This window comes from Barbus barbus (genome assembly GCF_936440315.1).
Source record: "Barbus barbus genome assembly, chromosome: 11".
NCBI classification, from domain to species: domain Eukaryota; kingdom Metazoa; phylum Chordata; class Actinopteri; order Cypriniformes; family Cyprinidae; genus Barbus; species Barbus barbus.
In genome coordinates, this window is record NC_136739.1 from 4,927,710 (window position 1) to 4,941,786 (window position 14,077).

Consider the following 14,077-nt stretch of genomic DNA (forward strand, 5'->3'; position numbering starts at 1 on the left):
CGTTATCTTTAGGTCACGTCCCAAAACCATTCAAGCTGGCGGTTATTAAGCCTCTTATTAAGAAACCACAACTAGATTCTAATGAACTGGCAAATTACAGACCCATTTCAAATCTTCCGTTTATGTCTAAAATTTTTGAAAAAGTTGTGTCTGCTCAATTGTGCTCCTCCTTGCAAAAAAATGATCTCTATGAAGAATTTTAGTCAGGTTTCAGGCCTCACCATAGTACAGAAACTGCACTTGTTAAAATGACAAATGACTTGCTTCTTGCTTCAGACCAAGGCTGCATCTCATTGCTAGTTTTACTTGATCTTAGTGATGCGTTCGACACTATAGACCATGACATACTCGTAGATCGATTACAAAACTATACTGGTATTCAAGGGCAGGCTTTAAGATGGTTTAGATCCTACCTGTCCGATCGCTACCACTTTGTTCATTTAAATGGGGAGTCATCTCAATTATCACCAGTAAAGTATGGAGTACCACAAGGATCTGTCCTAGGTCCTCTGCTATTTTCAATATACATGTTGCCCCTTGGTAATATTATTAGAAAATACGGGATTAGTTTTCATTGTTATGCTGATGATACTCAACTATACAGGTATATCTCAACAAGACCAGATGAAACTTCTAAACTAAGCTAATAGATTGTGTAAAAAATATAAAAGATTGGTTGACCAATAATTTCCTCCTATTAAATTCAGATAAGACCGAAATATTACTTATTGGACCAAAAAAACAGTACACAAAATCTCTTGGATTACAATTTGCAACTAGACGGATGTACTGTTACGTCCTCGAAAGTCAAAAATCTGGGTGTTATATTAGATAGCAACTTGTCCTTTGAAAATCATATTTCCCATGTTACAAAAACAGCATTCTTCCATCTTAGAAACATTGCCAAGCTTCGAAACATGCTACCTGTTTCTGATGCAGAAAAGGTAGTTCATGCATTCATGACCTCTAGACTGGACTATTGTAATGCACTGCTAGATGGTTGTCCTGCATCTTCAATAAACAAGCTACAGATAGTCCAAAATGCAGCGGCTAGAGTTCTTACCAGGTCAAGAAAATATGATCATATTACCCCAATTTTAGTCTCTGCACTGGCTACCTATTAAGTTCAGTATCATTTACAAAATATTATTACTTGCCTATAAGGCCCTAAATGGTTTAGCTCATGCGTACCTAACTTGTCTTCTACTACGCTACAATCCAACCCGCTCCCTAAGGCCACAAAACTCTGGACTTTTGGTAGTACCTAGGATGGCAAAGTCCACTAAAGGAGGTAGAGCTTTTTCACATTTGGCTCCCAAACTCTGGAATAGCCTTCCTGATAACGTTCGGTGTTCAGATACACTCTCTCTGTTTAAATCTAGATTAAAGACACATCTCTTTAGCCAAGCATTCACTTAATGCATCTTATAATCTTGTACCGCAGTTATATCTGATCAAATGTACATTATTATTATTCTTTAGCTTGGGTTGAACAAATAATTTTTGCTTAGATGGAACGGCAGCTACACTAATTATGTCTCTATTTGTTTCTCTGTTTCTGCCATGGGATTAACATCCCGTGGTAACTAGGAATTACAGAAGCTTCAGTCTGGATCCAACCCTTAAATGATCTGAGATGACTGAACACCTGAGAAAAGAGGATGCCTCTTACTTTCACGCATAAAGTAAAAAAAAAGCTAGTATTATAATAAAAATAAATCAACCCATAAGATGGGTTAAACAAACAACCCAATTTGCTGGGTAAAATTAACCCCAAATGTGTTCTGTCCTATATTTATCCAGCCCTTGGGTTAAAAACAACCCAGTGTTTTTCTTTTAGCGTGTACTAATGGTATTGATATACTGAATATACAAATTCACAAAGATCAATGCATTTTTTATTGTCCTACTACGTTTCTTAAAGATGGGCATTTTGCATCAGAGATCCTTTAAAATGTTCTTGAGTGGCAAAAACCTATTAGAAGTTGATAGTTCCATTTATTTCTGTGAATAATTTCAAACTGCCAGTGAATCAAAGATTCATTGCATCACTCAAATTGGATGTTGCCATGTGGTAATATAAATATTTTAGAAAAATATAGCTACGTAAATATTATTACTACTTTGTATTGTTATATTGGTGAAATGAAAGCGATTAATTACTTTCATTTAGTTTTAGTTCTTACATTGAACATTTTAAAGGCTGGGACACACCAAGTCGACTTCAAAGAACTAGTGGCGACGAAACTCAACGGTGTTGTCGCCTCGCGTCGGCAGCGTCGGACCAAAATGCTGCACTCGAACACACAGACTACAGCCAACGGCAAACTAACATGCATGTTCTGCACATGCGTGAGAGGAATTAACTGTCTATATCAGCAGCTATCAACAGATAATATTCATCATTCAAAAGGAGAAACTGAAAAAAATATACACAAGATAAATGAGTCAAACAAATCAGCGCTTGCTTACCATTTTGAATGTCAGTAACGTTGATAACTTTAATAATTTTAAGCGGCTTTCTCTCATATATCCTTGTTTCGGTTTCTCCTTTTTAATGGTGAATATATATCATAGATAGCAGCCGATATAGACAGCTAATTCCTCTCACGCAGGTGCAGAACGCAAAGCTACACCACCATCTGCTTTTTTCGCTGCTAGTTCTTTCAAGTCAGCTTGGTGTGTACCGGCCTTTAGAATCAACTTGACTAAAATGGCTCTTTGGGTAGATCATGGGTTATTTGGAAAAAAAAACATCCTTTAAAGCCATTTCAGAGAAAATGTATAAAATTATCCAGATATGACTTTATTAGCCAACCCTAACTGTGAAAGATGAACAACACCAACTGAGACCATATGTCTTCTGAGGCCTTTACTAGTTTTACAGTATTCTTTACTAGAGACCGCTATGTTCTTGTGATTGAACACAACCATCAATCACTAACATGATAAAAAAGGGACACCCAAGAATACAATGACCGAACGCTCCGCTTTATGCTGTAAAATTAACGTTGCGTCCATTTACACAATAATATGGTCGGTCTGCTGGCTTTTAAATGCTAAACAAGGATCTCATTGTCACTGGACAGCTGCCTTTTCTGGAAAACAAACTGAGAAGAGGGGGTTGGGGAGGCGGTCTGAAGAAACGCACGTCGCACTTCAGAACCAGCTGCTACGGCCGACCACTAATGCAGTCTCCTCAGATCAGCTGCCAAGTCACACACATGTGTGCACGCTTGTAAACGAGACAAGCCGTGAGCAAATCTCTTCATGTGCAAGAGAAAAGATCAACACATAATAAACAGAGTTCCTTCAAAGTTTTGCAAAAGGGTGGCTTCATTTGAAATACAAAAATTAAAGTCACTTAGTCACAGTGCGTCTAAAGTATTTTTTGTGTGTGCAGAAAGGGATTTAACTTGAAATATATCATACCATGTCTTCATCACATGCAGCCTAAAGTACTGCCACGTCCATCTTTTTGAAGAACACACCCTTCTCCCTAGGTAATATCTGACTCATGGGTTCCCTCTTCCAAACCTACTACAACCACAACTTATTGTCAATGAGAGAACCATTTGGTTTCAGTATATCTGTCCAAACAGAAACCCTGTGTAAAACCTGTTGGAGCACGTCTCACCAGATGTATGACGACATCATTGCTGGCATGTGGCGCTTGGCTTTTCTCGTCTTCAAGATCTCTGCTGAATGGAATCCACACTTAATATCTGTTACAAAGGTGACAACATCACACATCAATAGACTTCCTCAGATAAGTCCTTAACAAGAAAACAAAGAACATGGATCTGCAGCACCTGCTAAGCTCTTTGGTTGAGCCACTAACCTAAACCGGAATTAACAGAAGACTAATAACATCATGAGCAGTACTTGTATTATTAGCATGAGCATTCATGATGTTGTTGACCAGGAATATGGTCAATTAACAGAAGGAAAGAACAAGAGATCAAAAGACCTCAGATGAACAGATTACTGTATATGAAAGCAGTGTCAGAGCCTGCATATCTATGACGTAGCATTTACACTTAGCATTTTGCCTTTGAGCAGTCTGTAAAATGGTCCTTTGGGAGCTTGGTATTTCTCGAGTCGCTCTCCTGATAAGCTCAACAGAATTTACCTAGAGGGAACTTTAAAAATCCCACAAAGACTGCTCAGCAAATGATACTTTCTGGAATTACTTCAAATGTAAGGATGAATCTCTGTGTAGTACTTTACAGGAAAGAATCATGCAACTAAGACAAATTACAGTGTACAAGGAACAGCTGAAAGAAATTTCAAAACGCTGGAGTTTTCTAATCATATAATAATTTGCAGAATAGGGGTCAATTCAATTTCAGACCACCCAGTCAATTGAAAGATAAACTTAATTATGTTGGGACTAAGAACCCATTACCCCTTATCAAATGCTCATTTTGTTTAAAAAATAAAAATGTTAATAATTTGATAATCTTTAATGTTAAATCCAAGTGTGCCGCACATGACCTGAAAAGTGAAGCCAAAATATTTTGATCGCTATCTTGAGTCTGTCATAAAGTCATAAACCCCTCTCCATGTAAATGAATGGGAGATGAGCCAAAATAAATAAATCACACTTCAAATAAATTCTTCCTAAAGATGGTTTCCAAAATTTTTGTGAGTTATTGCCACGCTTACATATGTTCAAGTGTTTGTTTTTCTGATAAATTTGCTTTTAGTGAATTATTTGATGCTATAAAAATGGTTTGTGGCATCATGATTGTGAGTCTGGGATTGGATCTGAGTTTGGGCAGGACTTTGAGACTCGGGCTCCAAATGAATCACTCCTGCACAGGCTCGGGCTCCAAATAATGTTATTTTTGCAAGATGAAAGTGGCCTTACCGAGACCTTTTGGTTTCACTTTTCTATTAGTGGAAAGAAGTGGAGATGTGTCATCCATTTTTTTTTTTTTTTTACAGTCTAGGTTTAAATCATTTTTAAAGCTCAAAATGAACATGAACTTCTCATTTAAAAATAATGTTGTTGATCCTAAATTCACTTGTAAAATTTAACTGATTTTAGTTTGTTTCATTTTTAACTTTAGACAAAATATAAGTTTTACCATTTATCAGTTATTGGCCATAACACGAACATAATTATCTGCATATCGGCACGGTTCACATCCTTAATCAAAATTATGAAGACAGAAACTATAAAACTATCCTTTCATAATCAGGTGTTTAACAAGACATACAGTTCTCAAAGGAGATGAAGTTAACTTAAAGTACTGAATGGAATAGCAGCTCGTTCTTTAGACCATTTACTTTGGATTGTGTAAGAGTTCATATTTGTTTTTGATATCTGCACTTTAAACAGCTTCCTTGCATCATACTTGGCAGTAAGGCACAGTTACTTCCTGTTGATGGTTTCGTGAGATTGAGAGACAAGATCTCCTGAGATGTGCGAGACAAAGGCTAAGCTAATCATATAAGCTGAGAGAACTTGTGGCTTTTCTGAATGAATGCCATGTCATCAAAGGGAACTGCCACAATCTTTCTGAAGCAAACTGTCAATCAACCGAAAATAGCACATTTCACTAGTTTACTGCCTCTGAAGAACAAAGAGCTATCATTAGATCCAGCATAAGTGCTCCATTCATTGTGGCAAGAGCTCAACAATGTACATGAACTTCCTGTTGAAATACAAGTCACATACTGTAAAAACCTTATTTAGGATTTCTTCTACTTTTAAGTCCACATTATTTCCAGTTTTCACGGTTTCAAAGTACTGTGACCATAAATGGATTATTGTTTGTTACAATGTAAAAATTAGGGTTTCCCCCTAATAGTCGACAAATCGTTAGTCGACCAGAAAAGGCTTGGTTAACCAAAATTTTATAAGTCGCAGAAAAAAATGCAATACAAATTTTAAAAACACAAGCAAAGTCACGCAGTTCGTGATGGACAGATTGTTAACGGCTAGTCTATGGTAAGACAGTACATCGGGCAGGACATCCAAACACTCGATCATTCATCCACCTCAAATATGGCTTATCATCTGAAATATGCATGTATTAGCAACTTTACATGGCCGCTCAATCTAATTTTAACCTAGAGAAATGTGCGCTGTTCAAGTGTCTGTGTGAAGAGTAGCGCACTCACTGCAGGAAAGATGGAGGCGCCGGTGCGCTCACTTGCTCCTTACATACTCCATTTTTCATCTCATCATACAGATAAGAGTAATACATTTTTCAAATCTGTAAAGACTCTACGTTTATTTGTGTGCACTCACAATAACAAAACGTGCTTTCGTAAAATAATGAAAGCAAAAATTATGCGCTTTCTGCCATCTCGGTCTGTGAACTTTAGCGCAAAACTGTGTATATTTTGCCTCACAGACATTAACAATATATCTATAGAGAGTGAAGGGTCTACTTTCAAATGAACCAATTCAAATGGAAAAATATTCTCAGAATATGTAATCCGTATGAAACATGCAAACAGGCACTACTGCGGAGAGTCACTGTCACCGACTTCATCTCTGAATCTGAAAACAAAGAAAGCATAGTTTATCAAATTATTAAAATGTTAATGCAGCCTCTTTACTGTTTTTCCCTGCCATATTAATAATCATTACTTCTGCCGGTGCGCTGTGGCAAGTTTTATGTGTGTGCTTGAGCGCTTATTAGGCTATGTAGGAAATTAAAGGCTCATTATAATGATTTAAATGGTTTATTAATAAACGTGCGATTAGTCGACTAATGTTTAAAATGAACGACTAGCAGAAAACTCCTTAGTCGAGGGCAGCCCTAGTAAAAATGAAGTTAATAAGACCAATGTAAGGGTTACATTTATAGAGGTTTGGCATATACAATTTTCTTTACAGTGCTAACCTATTTCCTTTTGAAACAGGAAGACAGAAAAAATTAAGTCCTCTCCTATTTCAGTCATATATAAGCTTCATGTGTGACTTTTGTTTAACAAACTGTATTAATAATCACTCAATATCAATACAAACACCACCCAAAAGCAAAAAGCCAATACTGCCTTCCAAAAGCTGTTATGAGCACTGGAAAAAACACTGATCAATCTCTAAGGTATGAAGCTAATCAACCTGGACTACAATTTTTTATTTTGTTGAGTCTTTAAGTCCATGTATTTCTGAAGTTATTTTAATATGTTGACAAAACGCAATATTCTGCAAACTTGTTTAAGGGGGGGGGGGACTCAACTACTTAACTGCTGCTGAAGCAATGATGCCTCCAGTCCATCAGTTACTGCTGAATGCTACTTGTGATTGCAAAAGGCAGTATGGATGTACACGTGTGTAAGATATCAGAGACTGAATCAGACAAAGTTAAGATTCCATCAGAACCTCGAAACATGAGAAGCTGAGATTCCACAAAGAGAGTCTCCAAGAAACAGGGTGTCATAAATCTGTCCAGATCCTAGCACCAGCTAGTCTGAAGAAAGACTAACCATCAAGCCTCTTTCCCAAAACAGCTTCCAACATTGAGACAAAAGAACACTTACTGATAATTCCAATTCAGGAAAGAGACTGTCAAATTTGTTGCAAGTAATCAAGACTGATGGTCACATGTAAACCTGTGATAGAAAATCATGAGCTACAGACTCTCTTGGGCAGGTCTCCACACATAGAAGACAGACCAAACCCAAATTCCTTTGTCTAAAAGAACATGCCTTCGTTCTCCATAAAACTAGATAAAAGACTTTTCAATTTTTAATGAAACTACTCATTTCTATGCATAACTGCATATTGTGTATGTAACCCACACATTTGAATATCCTTGTTTTAATCACTAATTGTGTATGTCTTGCTTTAATAAGTATTGAATAGCTTAAGCCTTAAAGGGTAATATTCATGTTTAGTATGTATGAGTTTGGAAAATCATGCTTTAAATGTTTCTTCCAATCAATTCTTTGTCAAATGCATCATAGTCTTGTTATAGAAATCATGTTCAAAAGGTATACTTTGCAAGAGCCTGTAAAGTTCGGACCTCTGACTGAACAGATAACATTGTATTAGTGGGGTGGAGAAACAAAGCAATACCCCAAGCAAAGACAGTATCTAATTGGTCAAGACGTCCAGATGGGACGGACTGAAAGCAGAGTTTAAAAACTCAGGACACCATCAAACTTCCTCTTAGTCTCTCTTACTCTCTTCTTCTCTTTTGCCACCGCGTGCTGCTCTTTGAGCGTTCTCTGGCTCACGTGCCAGCTGCTACCATAATGAGAAGAAAGCCACCTAGTCTCGTTACATAATTTTATTCTTTTACTTTAGTTTCTTTTCTTTCCGTGGAGTTTCCTGTTCTAATGTAAGTTTGCTACAAAGTTCAGCTCCGACTGCACTCGCTTCAAACTTCAACCAGACCAACTCCGCATCCTCGGCCAACGCCCAAGACCTCACTTCAAAGACTACTGAACTCTCAACCAATCAGCAACTTCGGGGAACCCCCTTTCTGCAACGACGACACAAAGGAAAGCCCGTAACACAGGCAAAGCAAGCAACGCCTCCAAGTTCTAACTGAATTGGTGTCTTTAATATAAATTTTAGCCTCATTGAGAAACTCAAAGCGAGGGTTAAATAAGTGACAGTGTGAAAGCTGCAGTGTGAAAACCTTGTCCCACGATGTTTTTGCACAATTTTGGACACAGAAGGCCACCAAATGGGAATTAAATATTCCATGGAGGGATTTATCAAATATTTGAAAATAAATACGGTGGGTACGTTAACTCGAAGCAAGGTTTTAGAATTCAATGCAAGCGGGAGAAGTCTCTTATTACGGTCGGTCATCAAGATCGCGGATGACAACATGCAGGATCAACACTGTTCATGTATCGAAGGGTACGATTAATTTAATGTACATTTAACCAGTTTAATATGGAGAGGCACTGAAATGTAGACCTTCGTTTAGGCGTTTTTGCCCTACACTGTACAAGAAGCAAGGACAGTCCACTATTTCGGTTTGTCCGTTAGCATGGACTCACTAACTTTAATGTTAGCTAGTTTTAGCCAATACACATGAACGTTATCATCTTCATTTGTATTGGGGTTGAATACTTATGGACATTTTGCTCGGTTTTGTTTGGATTCAGGAAATGTAATAAATTATATTGTCAATCCTCAGGATACATCAGTCTTACAAGTACCCCAGGCACATCGTTTTTCCATTTTAGAAGCATAAACCCCATAAAACCGATGCAAGCTTCGGATCTTGCAATGTTTCTCTACGGCGCTGAAACCTAAAGATGTCGGAGTTCCGCTACCCGTGCAACTGATACTCTACTGCCATTGGCTAGTCTGTGTTTGAGGGGAGGGGCTTACCTATAGGTCAATTGAGTGAATAAAGATCAATGAAGAACCAAATGGGTAAGCACAGAATGAGATTGACAAATAAAGATGACAACTGAGGCAAAAATAAGAAGCATGTGCTAAAAATCTGACTAAATGTGTTCCTTGAACTTTGTGTAGTCTAATGTCATACTTTAAAGTCAACATGAAATGTTGTTGCCCCTCTCCCCACCCACCAAGTCAAACAGAATATTCTCCAAAAAAAAAGTTTTAATCCACTGGGAGTTGATTGGATCAAAAAGTGGGCACTGCATTTAAGGGGAGGGGTTAAGAAGAGGGACGTCAGCCGAGAGGTAAAGATGTTTTATGGGCAGAGCACATAATCACATTTTGATAAAAGATTGCCAAGACAAATGGATTATGGAATAATATTTATCAAATGACTCTCACACAATAAGATCAGGAACATGCATTTAGAAAGTGAATAGGATAGATTTTGACTTCATGTTGACTTTAAATGAACAATACTACATTATATCCCAAAATAACTCGCTATTGTTGAACTGTGAATGCACAAAATTGTAATGTTGGACATATAGCAATAAGGTCTGAGAAAATACATCTGAATGACAGAAGAGGGGACACAAAGACATCTGTCTGAAAACAGATGGCACAGCTGTAGGACCGGAACAACAACATCCATCATATTAAGGCTGCAATGGCAGTTGAGGTAAACTAAAATGAGCTATTTACGTTACTGATGATTCCAGCTTGTACACATTTTGGGTCAAGTGTGTAGTTTTAGGAGGTTGGCTAAACAACCACTACTTAATTCAACCCGAGTTAAAAGGAAACTTCCAGTGCTGTCAATCTAATTTATTGAAACATTTTATATAATAACTGGTACTTCTGTACTGCTAGTTTAAAAAAAATAAAAAATAAATCAATATATAAATAAATGAAAAAGTTCAAGCATTGTACAAGGTAAGGTAATAAAATTGAGAATGGGTTAAGGGCGAGCAGAAGTGCGCTGGATCTGCACAGCTAAATAAACCATACTATTATGATGATTAATACAGACATATGATGTGACCATGTGATTTCTTTTGTTACAAAGTTGTGTCCAGACCACTGCTTGCTGTAGCTAATAGGGTGAAAGGTATGACCCCTTCTAAAGAGCCACAGGATCAGGAGAGCAACAATTGGAATTGTATTTTCAAAAAGGTTAGAGGCATATAAAAAGATGTGTATGGAAAGCTATATCAAAATTATTTTTATTTTACTGCTACTTTTTTTATTACAACAATGAAATTCAATAGTGACTAGAATTATTTTAGTAATTCTTCATTAGATACTACTACGTAGTACAATTATGACTAGTATCTTTTTAATTAGTAACTGATTCATTCATTAGTAATTTTTCCTTTGCTAATTTTGACTTCCCAAATATTTTCAGGTGAATTTTATTAGGATCTGTGTGTAACATATCAACTAGTTGCTTCCGACTAGTATGTATTTATATTTCAGATGAACTAATAAATATATATTAAGTATTTTGGCGAGGGCAATACACCAGTAGACATCTTAGACCTGTAGAAATTTGTCAGAATATCAATGTCAAGGTTACGTTCACATGACATTGCAATGCAGTGAATTTTTATTAATTTTTTTTAAATTATAGAAACTTATTTTAAAGCAAATACTACCAAAAAACTATATCATGATATATATTGTTACAGTAAAACTAAACTACTCATGTTGTATCATAAAAGTGCATTCATATCACCCACCCTATTAATTACTAGTGCTTATTCTTTAGTTACTCATAACTGAAATCTAGTATTTTTTTTAATAATTAGACTAGACACCGGGTATTAGCTAATTAGACCTATATTGCAATTTAAAACTTACTACTAAAATTTAACTATAAAGTAACAATTCTAACTAGTCATTATATATGAGGTGTTAAAAAAATAAACTAAATAAGAATTGTTACTAGTATCTCACACAAATATATAATAAACATACCAATAAAGCTAAAAGGTGCCAGCAACAACTGGAACACATAGTAGTTGGAGGCAAGCAGTTGTTAAAATTATAAAATTTACAATATCTTAGTAGCATTACTGGTCACTTGACTGTCCTTAGTAGCAAAGGAATAATTAGTATAGTGTCATAAGTACATAACTAACTGAATAGATTGGGGGGGGGGGGGGGGGGGGGCTACTAGTTATTATTGGATTGCTTAGAAAACATTAAAAAATGCCAGTCACTACTGAAGGACTAAAAATTAAGCTTTTGTATTATCTAAAAATATATTAGAACTATTGGATGACTAGTAATGAGAAAAGTAGCTATAAAACAGATGCTGAAAAAGAAAACTGTATTATGGCGAGCTGCTGTCAGAGGGCCAAGTACAGCCTCAACTCCATGGCTGTTCATCTCTGATTTAGTCTCCTGTACGATCAAGACCTTCTTTACATTAAAACGCACATAAAAAATACAAATAAGTTCCTCACCACCAACATGCCCTGAACCACTGCCAGTCGTGCCCGTTTAACCCACGGCGGGGCCCCAGTATCGGCTCAGCTGTGGGATAAAGCACGCCGACTGGTTTAAAATGGGACACGTCGTATTTCACCCAAAGGTGACGCTCGAAGGCACTCAAATCTCAGCTCATGTGCCGGACTCGGTCGATACGCCATTCTCGCTTCTTAAACAGCACGAGTGGCCTCGACAAAGCACTAAAAGCAGATTTCTCGCGGTCCAAGAATCATACTTACTGCTGACTTTCATGCTGCCGAAAGCCGACGGCTGCGGCACGGGCTTGCAGCTCTCTGCGAAGGAGGTGGTTCTGGGCCGACCAGACATTTCCAATCAGAAATCCCACGCGTCTCTCAGAGTAAAATACGCTCGGTTGTCTTGAACGAATCCGTTTCGACCCACGGCAAGCAGTTCGCCTCCGACTTAAATAATAAGGAAAATGGTGCGAAAGCAACGGCTGTCGGCGATCGTTTTCTTCAGTGAGCTCTCAAGCGCCTCGCTTTCAGATCATTTTCCTCGGGACCGCTTTTCTGTGAATATTAGTATCGTCTTCAGTGATGAAACCTCAGAGAAATTCGCTCATCAAATTGGCCTTTTCCCAGTTTCCCTCGAAACAAAACCCACCGATCCTCAGTTTCTTTCTCTCTGACTAGAACAGAGATTTACACAAAGAACACAGTCCGTGTCTAAAATACCCTCACGACACTGAGAAATTGAAGTGGTTTTTCATCACCATTCAGTATGTTTCATATACTGAGGAGACCCAGCGATCCTGTAGCACCAGCCATGGCGGCTTCCTTGCTCTAACCAACGATACTGACCATTTTCCAATTGCCCAATTTCAAGACTGCTATCCTCGACCCACTTAACTCCATGCACACGGGTGAACGAATAAGAAATCCTAAATATTCACGGGTGATGCAAGAACGAGCCAAACACGCGGTTCCGTAAAGAAACTGTGTTCAGGTTCCCCAGGGTAATTCAGAAATTTCCTTTTTTATTTCTTCTCCGTCGGTCTGTGCTCGTTCTCTTTGTCACTCCGACCGATGAACGTAAACTGCGCTGTGTGCGCAAGAGTTGTAATAGAGTTGACCGGGAGCACAGATGGGGTTACGCCACACCGCTGCGTCAAGAATCGGAAAAATGGGAACGCGCAGGGAGGTCTGAGCCAGCCAATCCGGCGCCGTTCCTTATAGATGGGCGGGGCGTCGGCGAGACACTCAGCCAATCGAATGCGTTTGTCCGCAGAACACATGGCGTAGGGTTCTGCAGCCGTGCATGACGCGCGGAAATCGAACGTGGGCGGGTGCGTGGAATGACTGATTGTAAAATCACCCAATAAACGTAACCGAGGAAAAGAAACGGACCAATCGTGAAGAAGCATTGAAGTAACCAAGCTGCACTGTTGCTAGTCAGCTGAGCTTTGCCATTGGTACAGTGTAATTTTCAAATCACTCACAAATGTCTTGCATACATTTTTGATTATAATTACTTAACGTGTCAGTGTAATGTAATGTGTCTATCACATGAAAAAAATACTATAGTGATTTTATAGTTGCTGTGGTAGTAATATAAACAAATAACTTTACCCAATACTGTACTAAGTTTCCTACAACCATAGGGGTATATTATACTACAATACACTACAGTTTACTCTAGTAAAACCTAAAGTATACTACAGTATTTATTACAGTTTATCAGTTCACTGTAGTTAATACTACAGTATGTGTTTTAAATATTATAATATATACAGTATACACTTTACTACAGGTTCAAAAACACTATAGTATTTACTCTAAATTACTATAGTATTTTTCATATTTTATTAAAAGAGTAGTATTAAATTAGATTCAAGCTCAGCCACTTGAACTTTATGAATTTTAACTTGTATATTTACAAAGGAGAATTAACAAGGATACAACCAAAACAAAAGTCGTTGCAGTTTCCGGTTGCAGTGTAGCTGCTTTGAAGGAATAACTTTAATCGCCTTTCTTTTGCAGCAATATTTTACAATCCTACAAAGTAATTTTCAAACCCAAAAGACAAAATTATTTTCATCCAAATTATACTCCTTTTTGTCAATAGGTATTCTTAGGTCAGCAAAACTGTTAGAGTGAATGTGCATCTTGTGCTGAAAAGAGAGGTGATGGTGTAATGTCACAATGCTAAGACAGCAGAATTACTGTGATCTTTTACTTCTCTGCTTAAAAAAACTGCTATGTCATTTGCAAGTCTGTCTGGCTTTACTTA

The 14,077-nt window shown here is 37.6% G+C and overlaps 1 protein-coding gene across 3 annotated transcripts in view; it reads right to left on the reverse strand.

Annotated features, from left to right (window-relative positions):
- Positions 1 to 12,893, reverse strand: part of LOC306876752 (glycogen synthase kinase-3 beta) — a 52,684-nt gene extending 39,791 nt beyond the window's left edge. For all 3 annotated transcript variants that reach the window (XM_079428146.1, XM_079428148.1, XM_079428147.1), the window contains exon 1: positions 12,067 to 12,893. In XM_079428146.1, coding sequence (XP_079284272.1) covers positions 12,067 to 12,154 — 88 coding nt within the window. In that variant the 5' untranslated portion in view covers positions 12,155 to 12,893. The remainder of the gene's footprint in view (positions 1 to 12,066) is intronic.
- Positions 12,894 to 14,077: the final 1,184 nt, after the last annotated feature.